Here is a 16,537-nt window from a genome sequence, read left to right as displayed (position 1 = left end):
CCCGAAAGAGAGGTACAGAAATATTGCTCTGACCAAGAAGTTAAGGCAAGGATAGAAGAATGCGACGTAATGGGATAGGCCACGAGAGCAAGAGTCCATGGACTGCACCAATTGTTGGTAAAAAGAAAGATGGTAGCCTGCGTGTTTGAGACGAGGCAGACCCTCTACCATGAATTGAGGAATCGCTTGCAGCTCTTTGGAAGGCTAAACTCTTCTCAACCCTGGATTCAGCAAGTTACTGACAAGTGGCCACTGAGCCTGAGCACCACGAGAGATCGGCTTTTGTAACTACTATGGGTCTATATGACTTCAACCATATGCCATTTGGTCTTGGTAATGTTCCATGAACATTCCAAAGACTAATGGAACATTGTTTGGGTGATCAGAACTATGAAATTGTGCTAAAATATTTAGATTACTTATTCTCCTGGGACTTGGACAGTCGCTTACATCATTTATACCTTTTGTTTCCACTGTTACAAAAGCATGGACTGAAATGTAAAGCCATCAAAATGTCACCTACAAACACAGGTCAAATATTTAGGACATGGTTAATGCAGAAGGAGTGCTCCTGAGCCTGAGGAAACCAAAGCAATACGAGAATGGAAAATTCCCACCAATCAGACAGAGTTGAGGTCCTTTTTGGGGATGGCGGGCTGTTACTGATTATTTTATTAACTTTTCCATAATAGGCAGCCCACTACATAAGCTTTTGGGTGGCTATCCCCCAATGCTACATAAGATGACCACGGGTAGAACCACGCTGTGCGATTGGGGGAGTGAACAAGGATCCTCCCTACATTAAAAGCAAATGTTAAGTGAAACCCTCATATTGTCCTTGGCTGATTCCCAACAGCTGTTCATATTATGTAGAGATGGCAGTCTGCAGGGATTAGGCGCCGTTCTTGCCCAAATGCAAGATGGGATGGCACGATTATTGCATGTACCAGTCGAAGCTTAAGTCTTCAAGAAAAGAACCATGACCATCATAGTTTTTAAACTCGAAATACCTTCGCTTGTTTTAAGCTGTCACAGAAAAGTGACCACTTTATAATTTGGGGTAGTAATGAATAACAATCCACTTGCACATCTTAACATGGCTATGTTGGGTGCCTTGAAATAGCGCGAGCTAGCACGATTAGTTCACTTCCACGTCACTATTAAATACAGACCAGGACAAAGCCACACTAAGGTATAAAAAAAGCTTGTATCAGCAGCCTTAGAAGAAATCCTGCACATAAGGGTTATTGCTGACAGTTTAAATGGCTATCGTGAAAAGGCTTTTCGAGGCCGTTGTTACTTCAGTGGTTTCCGATTCCTGCTCCAGGCCGACTTGATTGTATGCTACACCCCGAATAAAAGATGAGGAGGAAGTAGCAGCACAACTAGGAATATCCAAAAAAAAAACTTAATTAGAAGGAAAGTGTCCTACCAACGCGTTTCACGCTACACAGCGTTTTCTCAGAAAGCCCTCTGTGTAGCGTGAAACGTGTTGGTAGGACAATGCCTTGCTATTTTTTCCATCATGACCAATAAATAACTATTTTATGGCTAACCCACTTTCCTTCTAATTAAGTTTTTTTTGGGATATTCCTGGTTGTGCTCTGTTACTACCTCCTCATCTTGTACTATACTGACAGAGGCACACCTAGACTGCCTGGAACTTGGATCAACATGGACGCTGCAGCAGACTTGTGAGTTTTTGCTTGCTACAAGTGTTTTATTGTGATTACAAGGAAATTAGGTACTCGTTGTGGGTGATATACAGCATATTGGTTTCTGGATATATTGAGTGCCGCTTTTTGCTGGCTTACCAGCCAGGATACCAGTACCTTACCTCACTTCAAGATATACAATCCAGGCTTCACCATAGGCATATCCTGTTATACTCATATCAGTTGTTCTGCATACTGTCTGTAGCACCACGCATGGATAAATTTTATACCCACGAATACACATGCTATTCAGCAGACCTCTTTGGGTCTTTCACATTTATAAACCGATTTTATAACTATTGCTAATATCATGGAATGATGCACTTCCTTTATCTGACTACTTGGAATGCAGCATTTATGAAGTCTTTATCCCATGGGGCGATCCCACTATTGGAGGTTTTGTAGCACCGATATTAGACTTGTTCCGTTTTCTCTGTCTTCCAAGCCGCACTAAAGCAGACACCTTCTTGGAACCCATTCCACTGGCCAACACAAAAAAGGGAACTCGAAAAAGAAGGGTGGAAAACATGTGTACGATACACACAGAGCAAAGGTCACCAGTACAGAGTATTCATACTAAAACTCCTCTCAAACTAGTCACCATGGACTAGTTAGCACTGGAAGAAACACAAGCCGGTTATAAATATATTCTAGTTATCACAGATCATTTCACAAAATAGGCAGTAGTCATACCTACTAAAGATCAAACCGCTACAACCACAGGGAGGGCTCTTTGGGAATGGTTTATACAGCCATATGTCTGCCCGCACTCTGATCGGGAGCGGCCTTTGAATTTGTCGTGTTAGCTGAATTATGCAAATGATACCAAATTCAAGTCCAAGAGAACACCGTACCACCCCCAAGGCGATGGAGTGTGTGAGGTTTAATCAGACTTTGAGTATGTTGGGAGCATTAGATAACTCAAAGAAAAGGTATTGGCCAGAACACATTCAAGAGTTGGTCTGGGCCTACAACAACAGTGTTCATTGCACCGCAGGATACATGCCCTTTTATTTGAGGGTTAGAATGTCTGGTTTCCACTAGACCTGGTCCTGGTGACTCCTACACCTGAATCTCATCATTTCATCCAGGTACCTGGGTAAAACATCACCATGAAAGACTACGTCTAGCTCATGACAAATCAGCAGGAAATCCAATACAGGAAAAACCGGTGCCAAGCAAAAATAGCAGAGGCTGGACGTGTTGACAGAGGAAAAACAATTCATTGTGCTTAATAAGCAAACGTGGGTACAGGTAAGTCCTCCTAGATGTACCCACATATTTGCTTATTAAGCACAATTAAAAAAAAAAATCTAGGTCAACACTTCCAGCCTCTGCTATTGTCCCTGTGCACTGTTTTTTCTTGTATTGGATTTCCTGCTGATTTTGATCCATCGCCAGGGAGCACGCCATTCAGAAATCATTCCATGGACTGTTTAGCGTGAGTTCTTCATTTTACAATTGATTTCAAGTTCTTTTTCAAGCATGCCAGTGGGATAGTTCATATGTGCAGTGGGACCTATAGGGTTGATATCGTGAAGGTGGAACAGACAGCTCACATCATAGCGGGTCTCCCGTTACCACACCCTTATCTATGGTCTATGAACATCACATCTATCCACATTCATGGATTTATATTGTTTGTTTTCACTGATTTTATATTGATTCCTGCTCTACTTACACATGTAGTCTTTATTCAGTGTAGTGACGGCTACTGCCAAAGGTTTTTTCTGACGCACCAGACACAGGACTGTTTTTTCCGCCAACAATATCAAATAGCTCGTGACAAAGCTTGGTGTACACACTTAGAGCAGGGGGTCAGGGTGTGAGCACACATGACATTATAATCTAATGCCACCCTGTGTTTCTGGGTCTGCCTAGAGAAAACTAGGCAGTTGGGGATCCTAAAGCAGCACCAGAGTTGTGGCTCTGGAGTTATGGTAGATTGTGCCATCTACATTGGATGAGGAGGCTACTAGCCTAAGGGCACATCCAGCTGAGCCTGGTAACCCAGGAACCCGGGGAACCATACCAGAGACGGAGGGTGAGACTTCTGTTGGGGAAGACCAGGTCGTGGAAGAGATACCGAAACCAACGAGGAGCGGGGGACTCTGATCAATGAAGTAACTCGGCCACAGGAGGGATCGGTCAATGTGTCGGAAGATGGACAGCATGTCCGGGTCAACAGAGAGCAAGAAAAAAAATGAATGTGAATATCACAACAAATACAGTACATTGTGGTTTACCACCTGGATATGTTCAGATCTTGGTTACTCTCCAGTCTCAGAGAGTCAAGAGACCATGAGTGGAACCTGTGTTTAAGTGGACGTCACTGTGAAGGAACCCAGTGTGGTTAAGGGGGTGCTTTAGGGCTTCCTGGCACAAGCAGTGGGAAATGTAAACATGCTTTTGATTATTATGTTTTTTAAACTGCTTATGCGAGGGCAGTTAGAGTAGAAAAGATAGGAGGAGGCAGACATGGTGTGGTAAAAAGGAGAGAAAATAGGGAAAACGAAAGAGTAAAGTCTAGTAACTAGTAAGAAGTAGGACACACAGTAATGACATATTACAGGATAGAAGCGGATATACACAGAGAGATTACAAGGGGAGATGAGAGACGAGCTGCTAACAACATACAGGAACATACACACTCATTCCCCAAACTGCTGTCCTTCCCTCATCAGACCAACGGGAATAAAGAGAAGTACTCGGTTCAACAGCTTTTAATTGATTAAAGTGAGATCTCGCTGTATTGCAGATCAAAGTTAGTGTATTGGTTTTAATTTATATTACTGTTGGTTTTATTTTAATGTCATATTTAGAGCAGTTGGTAATTGACTTACATTGGCCTATCCCCGGTACTAATTACTTACATTGACCTATCCCCGGTACTAATTACTTACACTGACCTATCCCCGGTACTAATTACTTACACTTATTGTTTAATATATTAAAGCTATTTTATTGTGTGCTGTTTGCGTGTAGGGGAGGGGCCGTGACCCTATTGCGGTCAGTATTACTGTATACTGGGGAGGGAGCTGTATACAGAGAGAGGGGGAGAGGAGGGAGCTGTATACAGGTAGAGGGGGAGAGGAGGGAGCTGTATACAGAGGTAGAAGGGGAGAGGAGGGAGCTGTATACAGGTAGAGGGAGGGAGAGGAGGGAGCTGTATACAAGTAGAGGGGGAGAGGAGGGAGCTGTATACAGGTAGAGGGGGAGAGGAGGGAGCTGTATACAGAGGTAGAAGGGGAGAGGAGGGAGCTGTATACAGGTAGAGGGGGAGAGGAGGGAGCTGTATACAGAGGTAGAAGGGGAGAGGAGGGAGCTGTATACAGGTAGAGGGAGGGAGAGGAGGGAGCTGTATACAGGTAGAGGGAGGGAGAGGAGGGAGCTGTATACAAGTAGAGGGGGAGAGGAGGGAGCTGTATACAGAGGTAGAAGGGGAGAGGAGGGAGCTGTATACAGGTAGAAAGGGGGAGGCGAGGAGGATGCTGTATACAGGTACAAGGGGAGGAGGGGAAGGAGCTGTATACAGGTAGAGGTTGGGAGAGGAGGGAGCTGTATACAGGTAGAAAGGGGGAGAGGAGGGAGCTGTATACAGGTAGAGGGGAAGAGGAGGGAGCTGTATACAGGTAGAGGGGGGAGAGGAGGGAGCTGTATACAGGTAGAGGGGGAGAGGAAGGAGCTGTATACAGGTAGAGGTTGGGAGAGGAGGGAGTTGTATACAAGTAGAAGTTGGGAGAGGAGGGAGCTGTGTACAGGTAGAGGGAGGAGGGAGTTGTATACAGGTAGAGGGGGGAGCTGTATACAGGTAGAGGTTGGGAGAGGAGGGAGCTGTATACAGGTAGAAGTTGGGAGAGGGGGGAGCTGTATACAGGTAGAGGGAGGAGGGAGTTGTATACAGGTAGAGGGGGGAGCTGTATACAGGTAGAGGGGGAGAGGAGGGAGCTGTATACAGGTAGAAGTTGGGAGAGGAGGGAGCTGTATACAGGTAGAAGTTGGGAGAGGAGGGAGCTGTATACAGGTAGAGGGGGAGAGGAGGGAGCTGTATACAGGTAGAGGGAGGAGGGAGTTGTATACAGGTAGAGGGGGAGGAGGGAGCTGTATACAGGTAGAGGGAGGAGGGAGTTGTATACAGGTAGAGGGGGAAGCTGTATACAGGGAGAGGAGGGAGCTGTATACAGGTAGAGGGAGGAGGGAGTTGTATACAGGTAGAGGGGGGAGCTGTATACAGGTAGAGGTTGGGAGAGGAGGGAGCTGTATACAGGTAGAGGGGGGAGTTGTATACAGGTAGAGGGGAGAATGGAGCTGTATACAGGTAGAAGGGAAGAGAGGAGGGAGCTGTATACAGAGGTTGAAGGGGGAGAGGGGGGAGTTGTATACAGGTAGAAGGGGGGAGAGGTTGGAGCTGTATACATGTAGAAGGGGAGAGGTTAGAGCTGTGTACATGTAGGAGGGAGCTATATACTGTACAGGTAGAGCGGGGAGATGGAGGTTTCTACTGACAGCAGTAGACATCGAGCTCTCTCCCCCCCCCCCCTATGCTCTCCACATGGCTCTGCACTCACCCCTTCTGCCCTCCACATGGCTCTGCACTCACCCCTTCTGCCCTCCACATGGCTCTGCACTCACCCCTTCTGCCCTCCACATGGCTCTGCACTCACCCCTTCTGCCCTCCACATGGCTCTGCACTCACCCCTTCTGCCCTCCACATGGCTCTGCACTCACCCCGTCTGCCCTCCACATGGCTCTGCACTCACCCCTTCTGCCCTCCACATGGCTCTGCACTCACCCCGTCTGCCCTCCACGTGGCTCTGCACTCACCCCTTCTGCCCTCCACATGGCTCTGCACTAACCCCTTCTGCCCTCCACAGGGCTCTGCACTCACCCCGTCTGCCCTCCACATGGCTCTGCACTCACCCCGTCTGCCCTCCACATGGCTCTGCACTCACCCCTTCTGCCCTCCACATGGCTCTGCACTCACCCCTTCTGCCCTCCACATGGCTCTGCACTCACCCCTTCTGCCCTCCACATGGCTCTGCACTCACCCCTTCTGTCCTCCACATGGTTTTGCACTCACCCCTTCTGCTCTCCACAGGGCTCTGCGCTCAGCCCCAAAGCTATGACTGAGGAGTTTTACACAAACGGCTCTGCAGCTCACGGGGACCCTGAGGAGAAGCGCAAAGTGAGACTGGTGCAGTTTGAGAGACAGACCGAAGAACCGATGGTGAGATGGACGGAGGGGTGGAGGGGAGAGGGAGCGGAGAGGAAGAGGGTGATGGAGAAGATGAAGGAGCTAATGGTGAGAGAAGGGAAGAGAGTCTCTGGTGTCACTGTGTGTGTATCTGTCCCCAGGGGATCACTTTGAAGTTGAACGCTCAGCAGTGTTGTGTCGTTGCACGAATCTTACACGGAGGTTTCATTCACAGACAAGGTGACGGCTCCCCCTCTCACCTGCCCCCCTCCTCCTCTTACGCTCCCCCCTGTTACATTACCTCCTCCTTTTATGCTACCCCCGTACGCACTCCTCCTCCTCTCACGCTCACCCCCTCCTCCTCTCACACTTTCGCTCCTCCCCCACTCACGCTCTCCCCCTCTCACCCTCTCTTCTTGCTTTCTCGCCCTCCTGTTCTCTCGCCGCCCTCTCTCGTTCTCTTACGCCCCCCTCTCTCCCTCTCCCACGTCCCTCCTTTCTCTCTCGCTCTCACTTCCCCCCTTCTCTCGCTCTCACTTCCCCCCTTCTCTCGCTCTCACTTCCCCCCTTCTCGCCCTCTCACTTTCCCCCTTCTCTCGCTCTCACTTTCCCCCCTTCTCTTGCTGTCTCACGCCCACCCCTCGCTCTCATGCCCTCCCTCGCTCTCACGCCCCCCCCCTGCCTCGCTCTCTTAACCCACTCCTCCCCCTCACGCCCTACCCTCCTCCCTCACGCCCCCTTCCTCTCTCTCACGCTCCCCCCCCACCCCCTCTCTCTTGCTCTCTCTCTTAGGGTCTCTTCATGTTGGGGATGAAATTCTTGAAATAAATGGTAAAAGTGTCAGAAATCAAAGCGTGGATCATCTGCAGAGCGTGCTGGTGAGAACAGGGTTGTGCGGGGAGAATGGGGATCTGCTTCTCTCTGTTTGTGCATTGCTTAGACCGGAGAGGCTGCTGCGGCTCCAAACCTGAACTGTACTAGCTGTGACGCACCCAGCATGGCTAACCCCTTTAGGCGGGTGAAACTCAGGGGTCTCTGTTCTCTCCATAGAAAGAGACCAAAGGAACCGTGGGTCTGAAAGTGTCAGCAACGCAGAGCAACCGCAAGCCCCCCCTGCAGGTAACCCCAGCCACGCACTCTGTAGGTAGCCACACCCTATCTACACCACTTGCAGGTAACCCAACCTCGCCCACACCCCTGAGTGTAACCCCCACCCTAGTTATGCCCCCTGCAGGTAACACCACGCAGCCTTCGCCGTCCCCGGTTCGTAGCCCCTGCCTGTGACCCTGCCACACCCCACTTTTAACCCCGCCTACACTGTGCCCCTTGTAGTTATCCCCGCCCCCTGCAGATAACTAGATGCCCCAACCCCTCTCTACAATTAGATCCTTGCCTCTATTCTTAGATGTACGTGCGGGCGCTGTTTGACTACGACCCCCTATCAGACACTCTAATCCCGTGTCGTGAGGCCGGTCTGCGTTTCCGTACCGGAGACGTCCTGCAGATCATCAACAAGGACGACCCGAACTGGTGGCAGGGACGTGCGCAGGGGGCGGAGTCAGAGGCTGCCGGTCTGATTCCCTCCCCTGAACTGCAGGAGTGGTACGGGCGTATGTGTGGGTGCATGTGTGTATATATGTCACTAGGATGTAGCATGTGAGTGAGAAGAAACCATCAATGATGTACCATGCGTTCTACCAGAAGAAGAGACAATGGCAATAAAATCCATGAAGAATGGGAAGGCTCCCGGGGAAGATGGGATTACCACTGAAATCTTGAATGAAACCAAAAGGTTTGAAATGGATCATTGGTAAATCGCGGACCCCCAAATGGAATAGGAGCTCACCAGATATTTGCAAAAACAGAAAAGTACTTTATTGGATCATGGTTAAAAACAGGTGACAAAAAAGACTCCCACGCATTTCGCACCAGTTGGCGCTTTCTCTGTGGTTCCTGGTAGGTGCAGGAACCACAGGACTCTCTACTATTCTCCCTAATTGTCTATGTCTATGCCATCTAGCTTTGTCCCGGCAATGAAGTATCCCGCTAAAAGACTTATATATTGATAGACTATTCACAGTGCCCCTCCTTGAGCTCAGAATGCCTGGTTTGTTCTAACCTTTTAAATGAAATGGTGGGATGGAGACCATTTGGCAGAAACAAGACAATCTTCCATGGTGCCTCAAAAGAAAAGTGTTTGGCCCGTGTATTCTGCCCGCGCTCACGTATGGATGTGAGACTTGGACCCTGAATGCGAAGACTATTCAGAAGCTTCAGACAACTCAAAGAAGTATGGAGAGATGCATGCTGGGTATTACCCTGAAGAGACAGGAAGAGGAATGAATGGGTTGAAACCAAACAAAAGTCTGTGACATCATCACAAGGGTGAAGTAATTAAAATGGCGGTGGGCCGGACATAGCGCAAGAAAAAAATGACCATCGTTAGATAAAGGTGGTACTCTACTGGATTCCAAGAGAGATTAAAAGACCAAGAAGACGTCCAAGAGTAAGATGGGAGGATGAAATCAGAAAATGTGTTGGAGCAACGTGGAAAAGATACTTGTAACCCCAATACCTGAGAGATTATTGGGGGGGCCTTCATCCAGCAGTGAATTGTCAAGGGCTTGAGATGAGCTATACAAACACACACATATTTGTGTGTGTGTGTGTGTGTGTATGTATATATATATATATATATATATATATCACTGGAATGCGCTGTATACATACTTGTATATATGTCTCTGAGATGCACAGTGCACATTAGTGTGTAGATATATGTTCTGGTCTCTCCGCACAGGCGTGTGGCCAGTGCCAGTAAGAGCCGTCAGAACCCTCAGAGCTGCAGCCCCTTCAGCAAGAAGAAGAAGTGTAAAGACAAATACTTGGCAAAGCACAGCTCTAGTGAGTAACCTAACTAACCTACCAACTAACCAGAACTAGTCTGCTATACACACAGCTCTAGTGAGTAACCTTCTAACTAACCCACCAACTAACCAGAACTAGTCTGCAATACACACAGCTCTAGTGAGTAACCTTCTAACTAACCAGAACTAGCCTGCTATACACACAGCTCTAGTGAGTAACCTTATAACTAACCCGCCAACTAACCAGAACTAGCCTGCACTACACACAGCTCTAGTGAGTAACATTCTAACTAACCCGCCAACTAACCAGAACTAGCCTGCAATACACACAGCTCTAGTGAGTAACCTTATAACTAACCCGCCAACTAACCAGAACTAGCCTGCAATACACACAGCTCTAGTGAGTAACCTAACTAACCCACCAACTAACCAGAACTAGTCTGCAATACACACAGCTCTAGTGAGTAACCTTCTAACTAACCAGAACTAGCCTGCTATACACACAGCTCTAGTGAGTAACCTTATAACTAACCCGCCAACTAACCAGAACTAGCCTGCAATACACACAGCTCTAGTGAGTAACATTCTAACTAACCCGCCAACTAACCAGAACTAGCCTGCAATACACACAGCTTTAGTGAGTAACCTTCTAACTAACCCGCCAACTAACCAGAACTAGCCTGCAATACACACAGCTCTAGTGAGTAACCTTCTAACTAACCCGCCAACTTACCAGAACTAGCCTGCAATACACACAGCTCTAGTGAGTAACCTTATAACTAACCCGCCAACTATCCAGAACCAGCCTGCAATACACACAGCTCTAGTGAGTAACCCGCCAACTAACCAGAACTAGCCTGCAATACACACAGCTCTAGTGAGTAACCTTCTAACTAACCTGCCAACTAACCAGAACTAGCCTGCTATACACACAGCTCCAGTGAGTAACCTTCTAACTAACCCACCAACTAACAAGAACTAGCCTGCAATACACACAGCTCTAGTGAGTAACCTTCTAACTAACCCACCAACTAACCAGAACTAGCCTGCAATACACACAGCTCTAGTGAGTAACCTTCTAACTAACCAGAACTAGCCTGCTATACACACAGCTCTAGTGAGTAACCTTATAACTAACCTGCCGACTAACCAGAACTAGCCTGCAATACACACAGCTCTAATGAGTAACCTTCTAACTAACCTGCCAACTAACCAGAACTAGTGAGTAACCTTCTAACTAACCTGCCAACTAACCAGAACTAGCCTGCAATACACACAGCTCTAGTGAGTAACCTTCTAACTAACCCACCAACTGACCAGAACTAGCCTGCAATACACACAGCTCTAGAGAGTAACCTTCTAACTAACCAGAACTAGCCTGCTATACACACAGCTCTAGTGAGTAACCTTATAACTAACCCGCCAACTAACCAGAACTAGCCTGCAATACACACAGCTCTAGTGAGTAACCTTCTAACTAACCTGCCAACTAACCAGAACTAGTGAGTAACCTTCTAACTAACCTGCCAACTAACCAGAACTAGCCTGCAATACACACAGCTCTAGTGAGTAACCTTCTAACTAACCAGAACTAGCCTGCTATACACACAGCTCTAGTGAGTAACCTTATAACTAACCCACCAACTAACCAGAACTAGTCTGCAATACACACAGCTCTAGTGAGTAACCTTCTAACTAACCTGCCAACTAACCAGAACTAGTGAGTAACCTTCTAACTAACCTGCCAACTAACCAGAACTAGCCTGCAATACACACAGCTCTAGTGAGTAACCTTCCAACTAACCAGAACTAGCCTGCAATACACACAGCTCTAGTGAGTAACCTTCTTACTAACCAGAACCTGCCTGCTATACACACAGCTCTAGTGAGTAACCTTATAACTAACCCGCCAACTAACCAGAACTAGCCTGCAATACACACAGCTCTAGTGAGTAACCTTATAACTAACCTGCCAACTAACCAGAACTAGTGAGTAACCTTCTAACTAACCTGCCAACTAACCAGAACTAGCCTGCAATACACACAGCTCTAGTGAGTAACCTAATTAACCCGCCAACTAACCAGAACTAGCCTACTATACACACAGCTCCAGTGAGTAACCTTCTAACAAACCCACCTGCCATAACACAGCTCTAGGGAGTAACCTTCTAACTGACCCGCCAACTAACCAGAACTAGCCTGCAATACACACAGCTCTAGTGAGTAACCTAATTAACCCGCCAACTAACCAGAACTAGCCTACTATACACACAGCTCCAGTGAGTAACCTTCTAACAAACCCGCCAGCTAACCAGAACTAGCCTGCAATAAACACCGCTCCAGTGAGTAACCTTCTAAGTAACCCACCAACTAACCAGAACTAGCCTGCTATGCACACAGCTCCATTGAGTAACCTTCTAACTAACCCGCAAAACTAACCATAACTAGCCTGAGATACACACAGCTCCAGTGAGTACACAGTGGATGTACATGCTGTGCTGTGGTACACGGTTGCTGTATTGTAGTACACAGTGGATGTACATGCTCTGCTGTGGTACACTGTTGCTGTGTTGCAGTACACGGTGGGTGTACATGCTATGCTGTTGTACACGGTGGGTGTACATGCTGTGCTGTGGTACATGGTGGGTGTACATGCTGTGCATGGTATGCGGTGGGTGTAAATGCTGTGCTGTGTTACACAGGTGTACATGCTGTGCCGTGGTGGGTGTACATGCTGTGCCGTGGTACACGGTAGGTGTACATGCTGTGCCGTGGTACATGGTGGGTGGACATGCTGTGCTGTGGTACACAATTGCTGTGCTGTGGTACACAATTGCTGTGCTGTGGTACATGGGTGTACATGCTGTTCTGTGGTATACGGTAGATGTACATCCTGTGCTGTGGTATACGGTGGGTGTACATGCTGTGCTGTGGTACATGTTGTGCTGTGGTACATGATGTGCTGTTGTATGTGGTGGGTGTACATGCTATACTGTGGTACATAGTGGGTGGACATGCTGTGCCGTTGTATTCAGTGGGTGGACATGCTGTGCCGTGGAACATGCTGGGTGTACATGCTGTGGTGTGGTACATGCTGGGTGTACATGCTGTGGTGTGGTACACGCTGGGTGTACATGCTGTGGTGTGGTACATGCTGGGTGCACATGCTGTGCCGTGGTACATGCTGGGTGCACATGCTGTGGTGTGGTACACGCTGGGTGTACATGCTGTGCCGTGGTACATGCTGGGTGTACATGCTGTGGTGTGGTACACGCTGGGTGTACATGCTGTGGTGTGGTATACGCTGGGTGTACATGCTGTGGTGTGGTACACGCTGGGTGTACATGCTGTTGTGTGGTACATGGTGGTGTAGATGTCGTGCTGTGGTACATGCTGTGGTGTGGTACACGGTGGGTGTACATGCTGTGGTGTGGTACATGCTGGGTGTACATGCTGTGCTGTGGTACATGCTGGGTGCACATGCTGTGCTGTGGTACATGCTGGGTGTACATGCTGTTGTGTGGTACATGCTGGGTGTACATGCTGTGCTGTGGTACATGCTGGGTGTACATGCTGTGCTGTGGTACATGGTGGGTGTACATGCTGTGGTGTGGTACATACTGGGTGTACATGCTGTGCTGTGGTACATGCTGGGTGCACATGCTGTGGTGTGGTACATGCTGGGTGTACATGCTGTGGTGTGGTACACGGTGGGTGTACATGCTGTGCTGTGGTACATGCTGGGTGTACATGCTGTGCCATGGTATATGCTGGGTGTACATGCTGTGGTGTGGTACATGCTGGGTGTACATGCTGTGCTGTGGTACATGCTGGGTGTACATGCTGTGCTGTGGTACATGCTGGGTGTACATGCTGTGCTGTGGTACATGCTGGGTGTACATGCTGTGGTGTGGTACATGCTGGGTGTACATGCTGTGCTGTGGTACATGCTGGGTGTACATGCAGTGCCGTGGTACATGGTGGGTGTACATGCTGTGGTGTGGTACATACTGGGTGTACATGCTGTGCTGTGGTACATGCTGGGTGCACATGCTGTGCTGTGGTACATGCTGGGTGTAAATGCTGCGGTGTGGTACACGGTGGGTGTACATGCTGTGCTGTGGTACATGCTGGGTGTACATGCTGTGCCATGGTATATGCTGGGTGTACATGCTGTGGTGTGGTACACGGTGGGTGTACATGCTGTGCTGTGGTACATGCTGGGTGTACATGCTGTGTGTACATGCTGTGCTGTGGTACATGCTGGGTGTACATGCTGTGCCGTGGTACATGCTGGGTGTACATGCTGTGCCGTGGTACATGCTGGGTGTACATGCTGTGCTGTGGTACATGCTGGGTGTACATGCTGTGCTGTGGTACATGCTGGGTGTACATGCTGTGCTGTGGTACATGGTGGGTGTACATGCTGTGCTGTGGTACATGCTGGGTGTACATGCTGTGCTGTGGTACATGCTGGGTGTACATGCTGTGCTGTGGTACATGCTGGGTGTACATGCTGTGCTGTGGTACATGGTGGGTGTACATGCTGTGGAGTGGTACATGGTGGGTGTACATGCTGTGGTGTGGTACATGGTGGTGCAGATGCCGTGCCGTGGTACATGCTGTGGTACATGCTGTGCCGTGGTACATGCTGTTGTACGCAGTGTAGTACATGCCGTGGTACAGCGTATTACGTGACGCTCTCCATGTCTTGCAGTATTTGATCAGCTGGATGTGGTGTCCTATGAGGAGGTCGTTTCTCTGCCGGCTTTTACAAGGAAAACTCTGGTGCTGATTGGTCAGTAATGAGTTAATGAGTATGGGTAGATATATACACACACACACACACACACACACACACACACACACACACACACACACACACACACACACGTGCCTTCATCAAATAGTAGATTGTCAAAGGTTGACGATGATACAGATATATACATTAGATAGATATACATACAGATATACATAGTTATAGAGGTACTCGTGTGTATATATAGATATACATATAGTTGGTCATATACATTTTACATATATAAAAATATATAGATACATGTATATACTATACATGTAGATTCACGTATATACATAGATTACTGTGCGAAGTATAGACTTATGTATACTAACAATAATACCACTTCCCTGTCATTCTCTTTTTCCCCTACTGTCTCCTCCCTTTCCCTCTCTCTTCCTTCTCCTCCTCCTCTACCCTTCCCGCGATACTCTTCCCCTCCCCCTCCTCCTCTACCCCTCTCCCTCGATCCTCTACCTTGCTCCTCTCCCCTCTCTCCCCCAACCTTTTCTCACCCCCCTCTCCCCCGCCCTTTTCTCTCCCTCCTCTCCCCCACCCTTTTCTCTCCCCATCGTTTTCTCTCCCCCCTCTCCCCCACCCTTTTCTCCCCCCTCTCCCCCACCCTTTACTCCCCCCTCTCCCCCACCCTTTTCTCCCACCCTTTTCTCCCCCCTCTCCCCTACCCTTTTCTCCCCCTTCATATCTCCGCCTTCTCCCCCACCCTTTTCTCTCTGCCTTCTCCACACCCTTCTCTCTCCCCACCCTTCTCTTCCCCCTCTCCCTGACACTCCTCCCCTCTCTTCCCTTCCCCCCTCTCTTCCCTTCCCCCTCCCCTCTCTTCCCTCCTCCTCTACCCCTCCCCCCTCCTCCTTTACCCCTCCCCCCTCTTCTTTCTCCCCCCTTTCCCCCACTCTTTTCCCTTCCCCACCCTTTTCTTTCCCTGTCCCCCACCCTTTTCTCTCCCCCTTCCCTTCTCTCTTCCCCACCCCTCTCCCTAATCCCCTTCTCTCTTCCGCACTCATCTCCCTTCCCCACCCTTCTCCCTAACCCCTTTCTCTCTTCCCTCTTTCCCCTCTTCCCTCTCTCCTCCACCCCTCTGATTCGCTCTATCACCCCTCTCTCTCGGCCATCTCCTGCCCCCCACTCTCTTATATTCCCTCTCCCCCTCTCCCTTCTCCCCCACCCTTTTCTCTCTGCCTTCTCCCCCACCCTTCTCTCTTCCCCCTCTCCCCGAAACTTCTCCCTCCCCTCTCTTCCCTTCCCCCTCTTCCCGACACTTCTCCCTCCCCTCTCTTCCCTTCCCCCTCTTCCCGACACTTCTCCCTCCCCCTCCCCTCTCTTCCCTTCCCCCCTCCCCTCTCTTCCCTTCCCCCCTCTCTTCCCTTCTCCCCTCTCTTCCCCCTCCCCTCTCTTCCCTTCCCCCTCTCTTCCCCCACCCCCCCTCTTCCCTCCTCCTCTAACCCTTCCCCCTCCTCTTTTACCCCTCCCCACCTTCTCTCACCCCCATTCCCCCACTCTTCTCTCCCCCACCATTTTCTCTCCCCCTACCCTTCTCTCTCCCCCTACCCTTCTCTCTCTTCCCTCTCCCCCTGCCCTGCTCTCTTCCCCACCCCTCGCCCTAACCCCCTTCTCCCTTCTCCCTAACCCTTCTCTCTCTTCCCTCTTTCCCCTCTTCCCCCTTTCTTCCCTCCCTTTCTTCTTTCTTCCTATCCCTCTCCTCTCTTCCATCCCGCTCCCCTCTACCCTCCCCCTACTCTCTTCCCTCCCCCCTCCTCTCTTCCCTTCCCCCATCTCTCTCCCCTCCCCCTCTCTTCCCCTCCCCCTCTTACCTCCCCACTTCTCCCTTCCCCCTCCTCTCTTTGCCCTCTCCCCCTATTCTCTCTAACCACCTATTTTCTTTTCCCTCCCTCCCCTCTTCTCCCTTCTCCCCTCTCCTCCACCCCTCTCTCTTCCCTCTCTCTCT

The 16,537-nt window shown here is 49.3% G+C and overlaps 1 protein-coding gene across 2 annotated transcripts in view; it reads left to right on the top strand.

Moving 5' to 3' along the window:
• The window catches only part of MPP1 (MAGUK p55 scaffold protein 1), a 34,311-nt gene that overhangs the window by 13,622 nt on the left and 4,152 nt on the right, over window positions 1-16,537 (top strand). For both annotated transcript variants that reach the window (XM_075573107.1, XM_075573106.1), the window contains exons 2-8: window positions 6,814-6,942; window positions 7,071-7,149; window positions 7,702-7,787; window positions 7,960-8,028; window positions 8,315-8,511; window positions 9,710-9,813; window positions 14,494-14,574. In XM_075573107.1, coding sequence (XP_075429222.1) covers window positions 6,814-6,942; window positions 7,071-7,149; window positions 7,702-7,787; window positions 7,960-8,028; window positions 8,315-8,511; window positions 9,710-9,813; window positions 14,494-14,574 — 745 coding nt within the window. The remainder of the gene's footprint in view (window positions 1-6,813; window positions 6,943-7,070; window positions 7,150-7,701; window positions 7,788-7,959; window positions 8,029-8,314; window positions 8,512-9,709; window positions 9,814-14,493; window positions 14,575-16,537) is intronic.

Source organism: Ascaphus truei, chromosome 16 (genome assembly GCF_040206685.1).
Source record: "Ascaphus truei isolate aAscTru1 chromosome 16, aAscTru1.hap1, whole genome shotgun sequence".
In the NCBI taxonomy this organism is placed as follows: Eukaryota; Metazoa; Chordata; class Amphibia; order Anura; family Ascaphidae; genus Ascaphus; species Ascaphus truei.
Note: the sequence above shows the minus strand (reverse complement) of the source record. Positions and strands in the feature narration are given on the sequence as shown.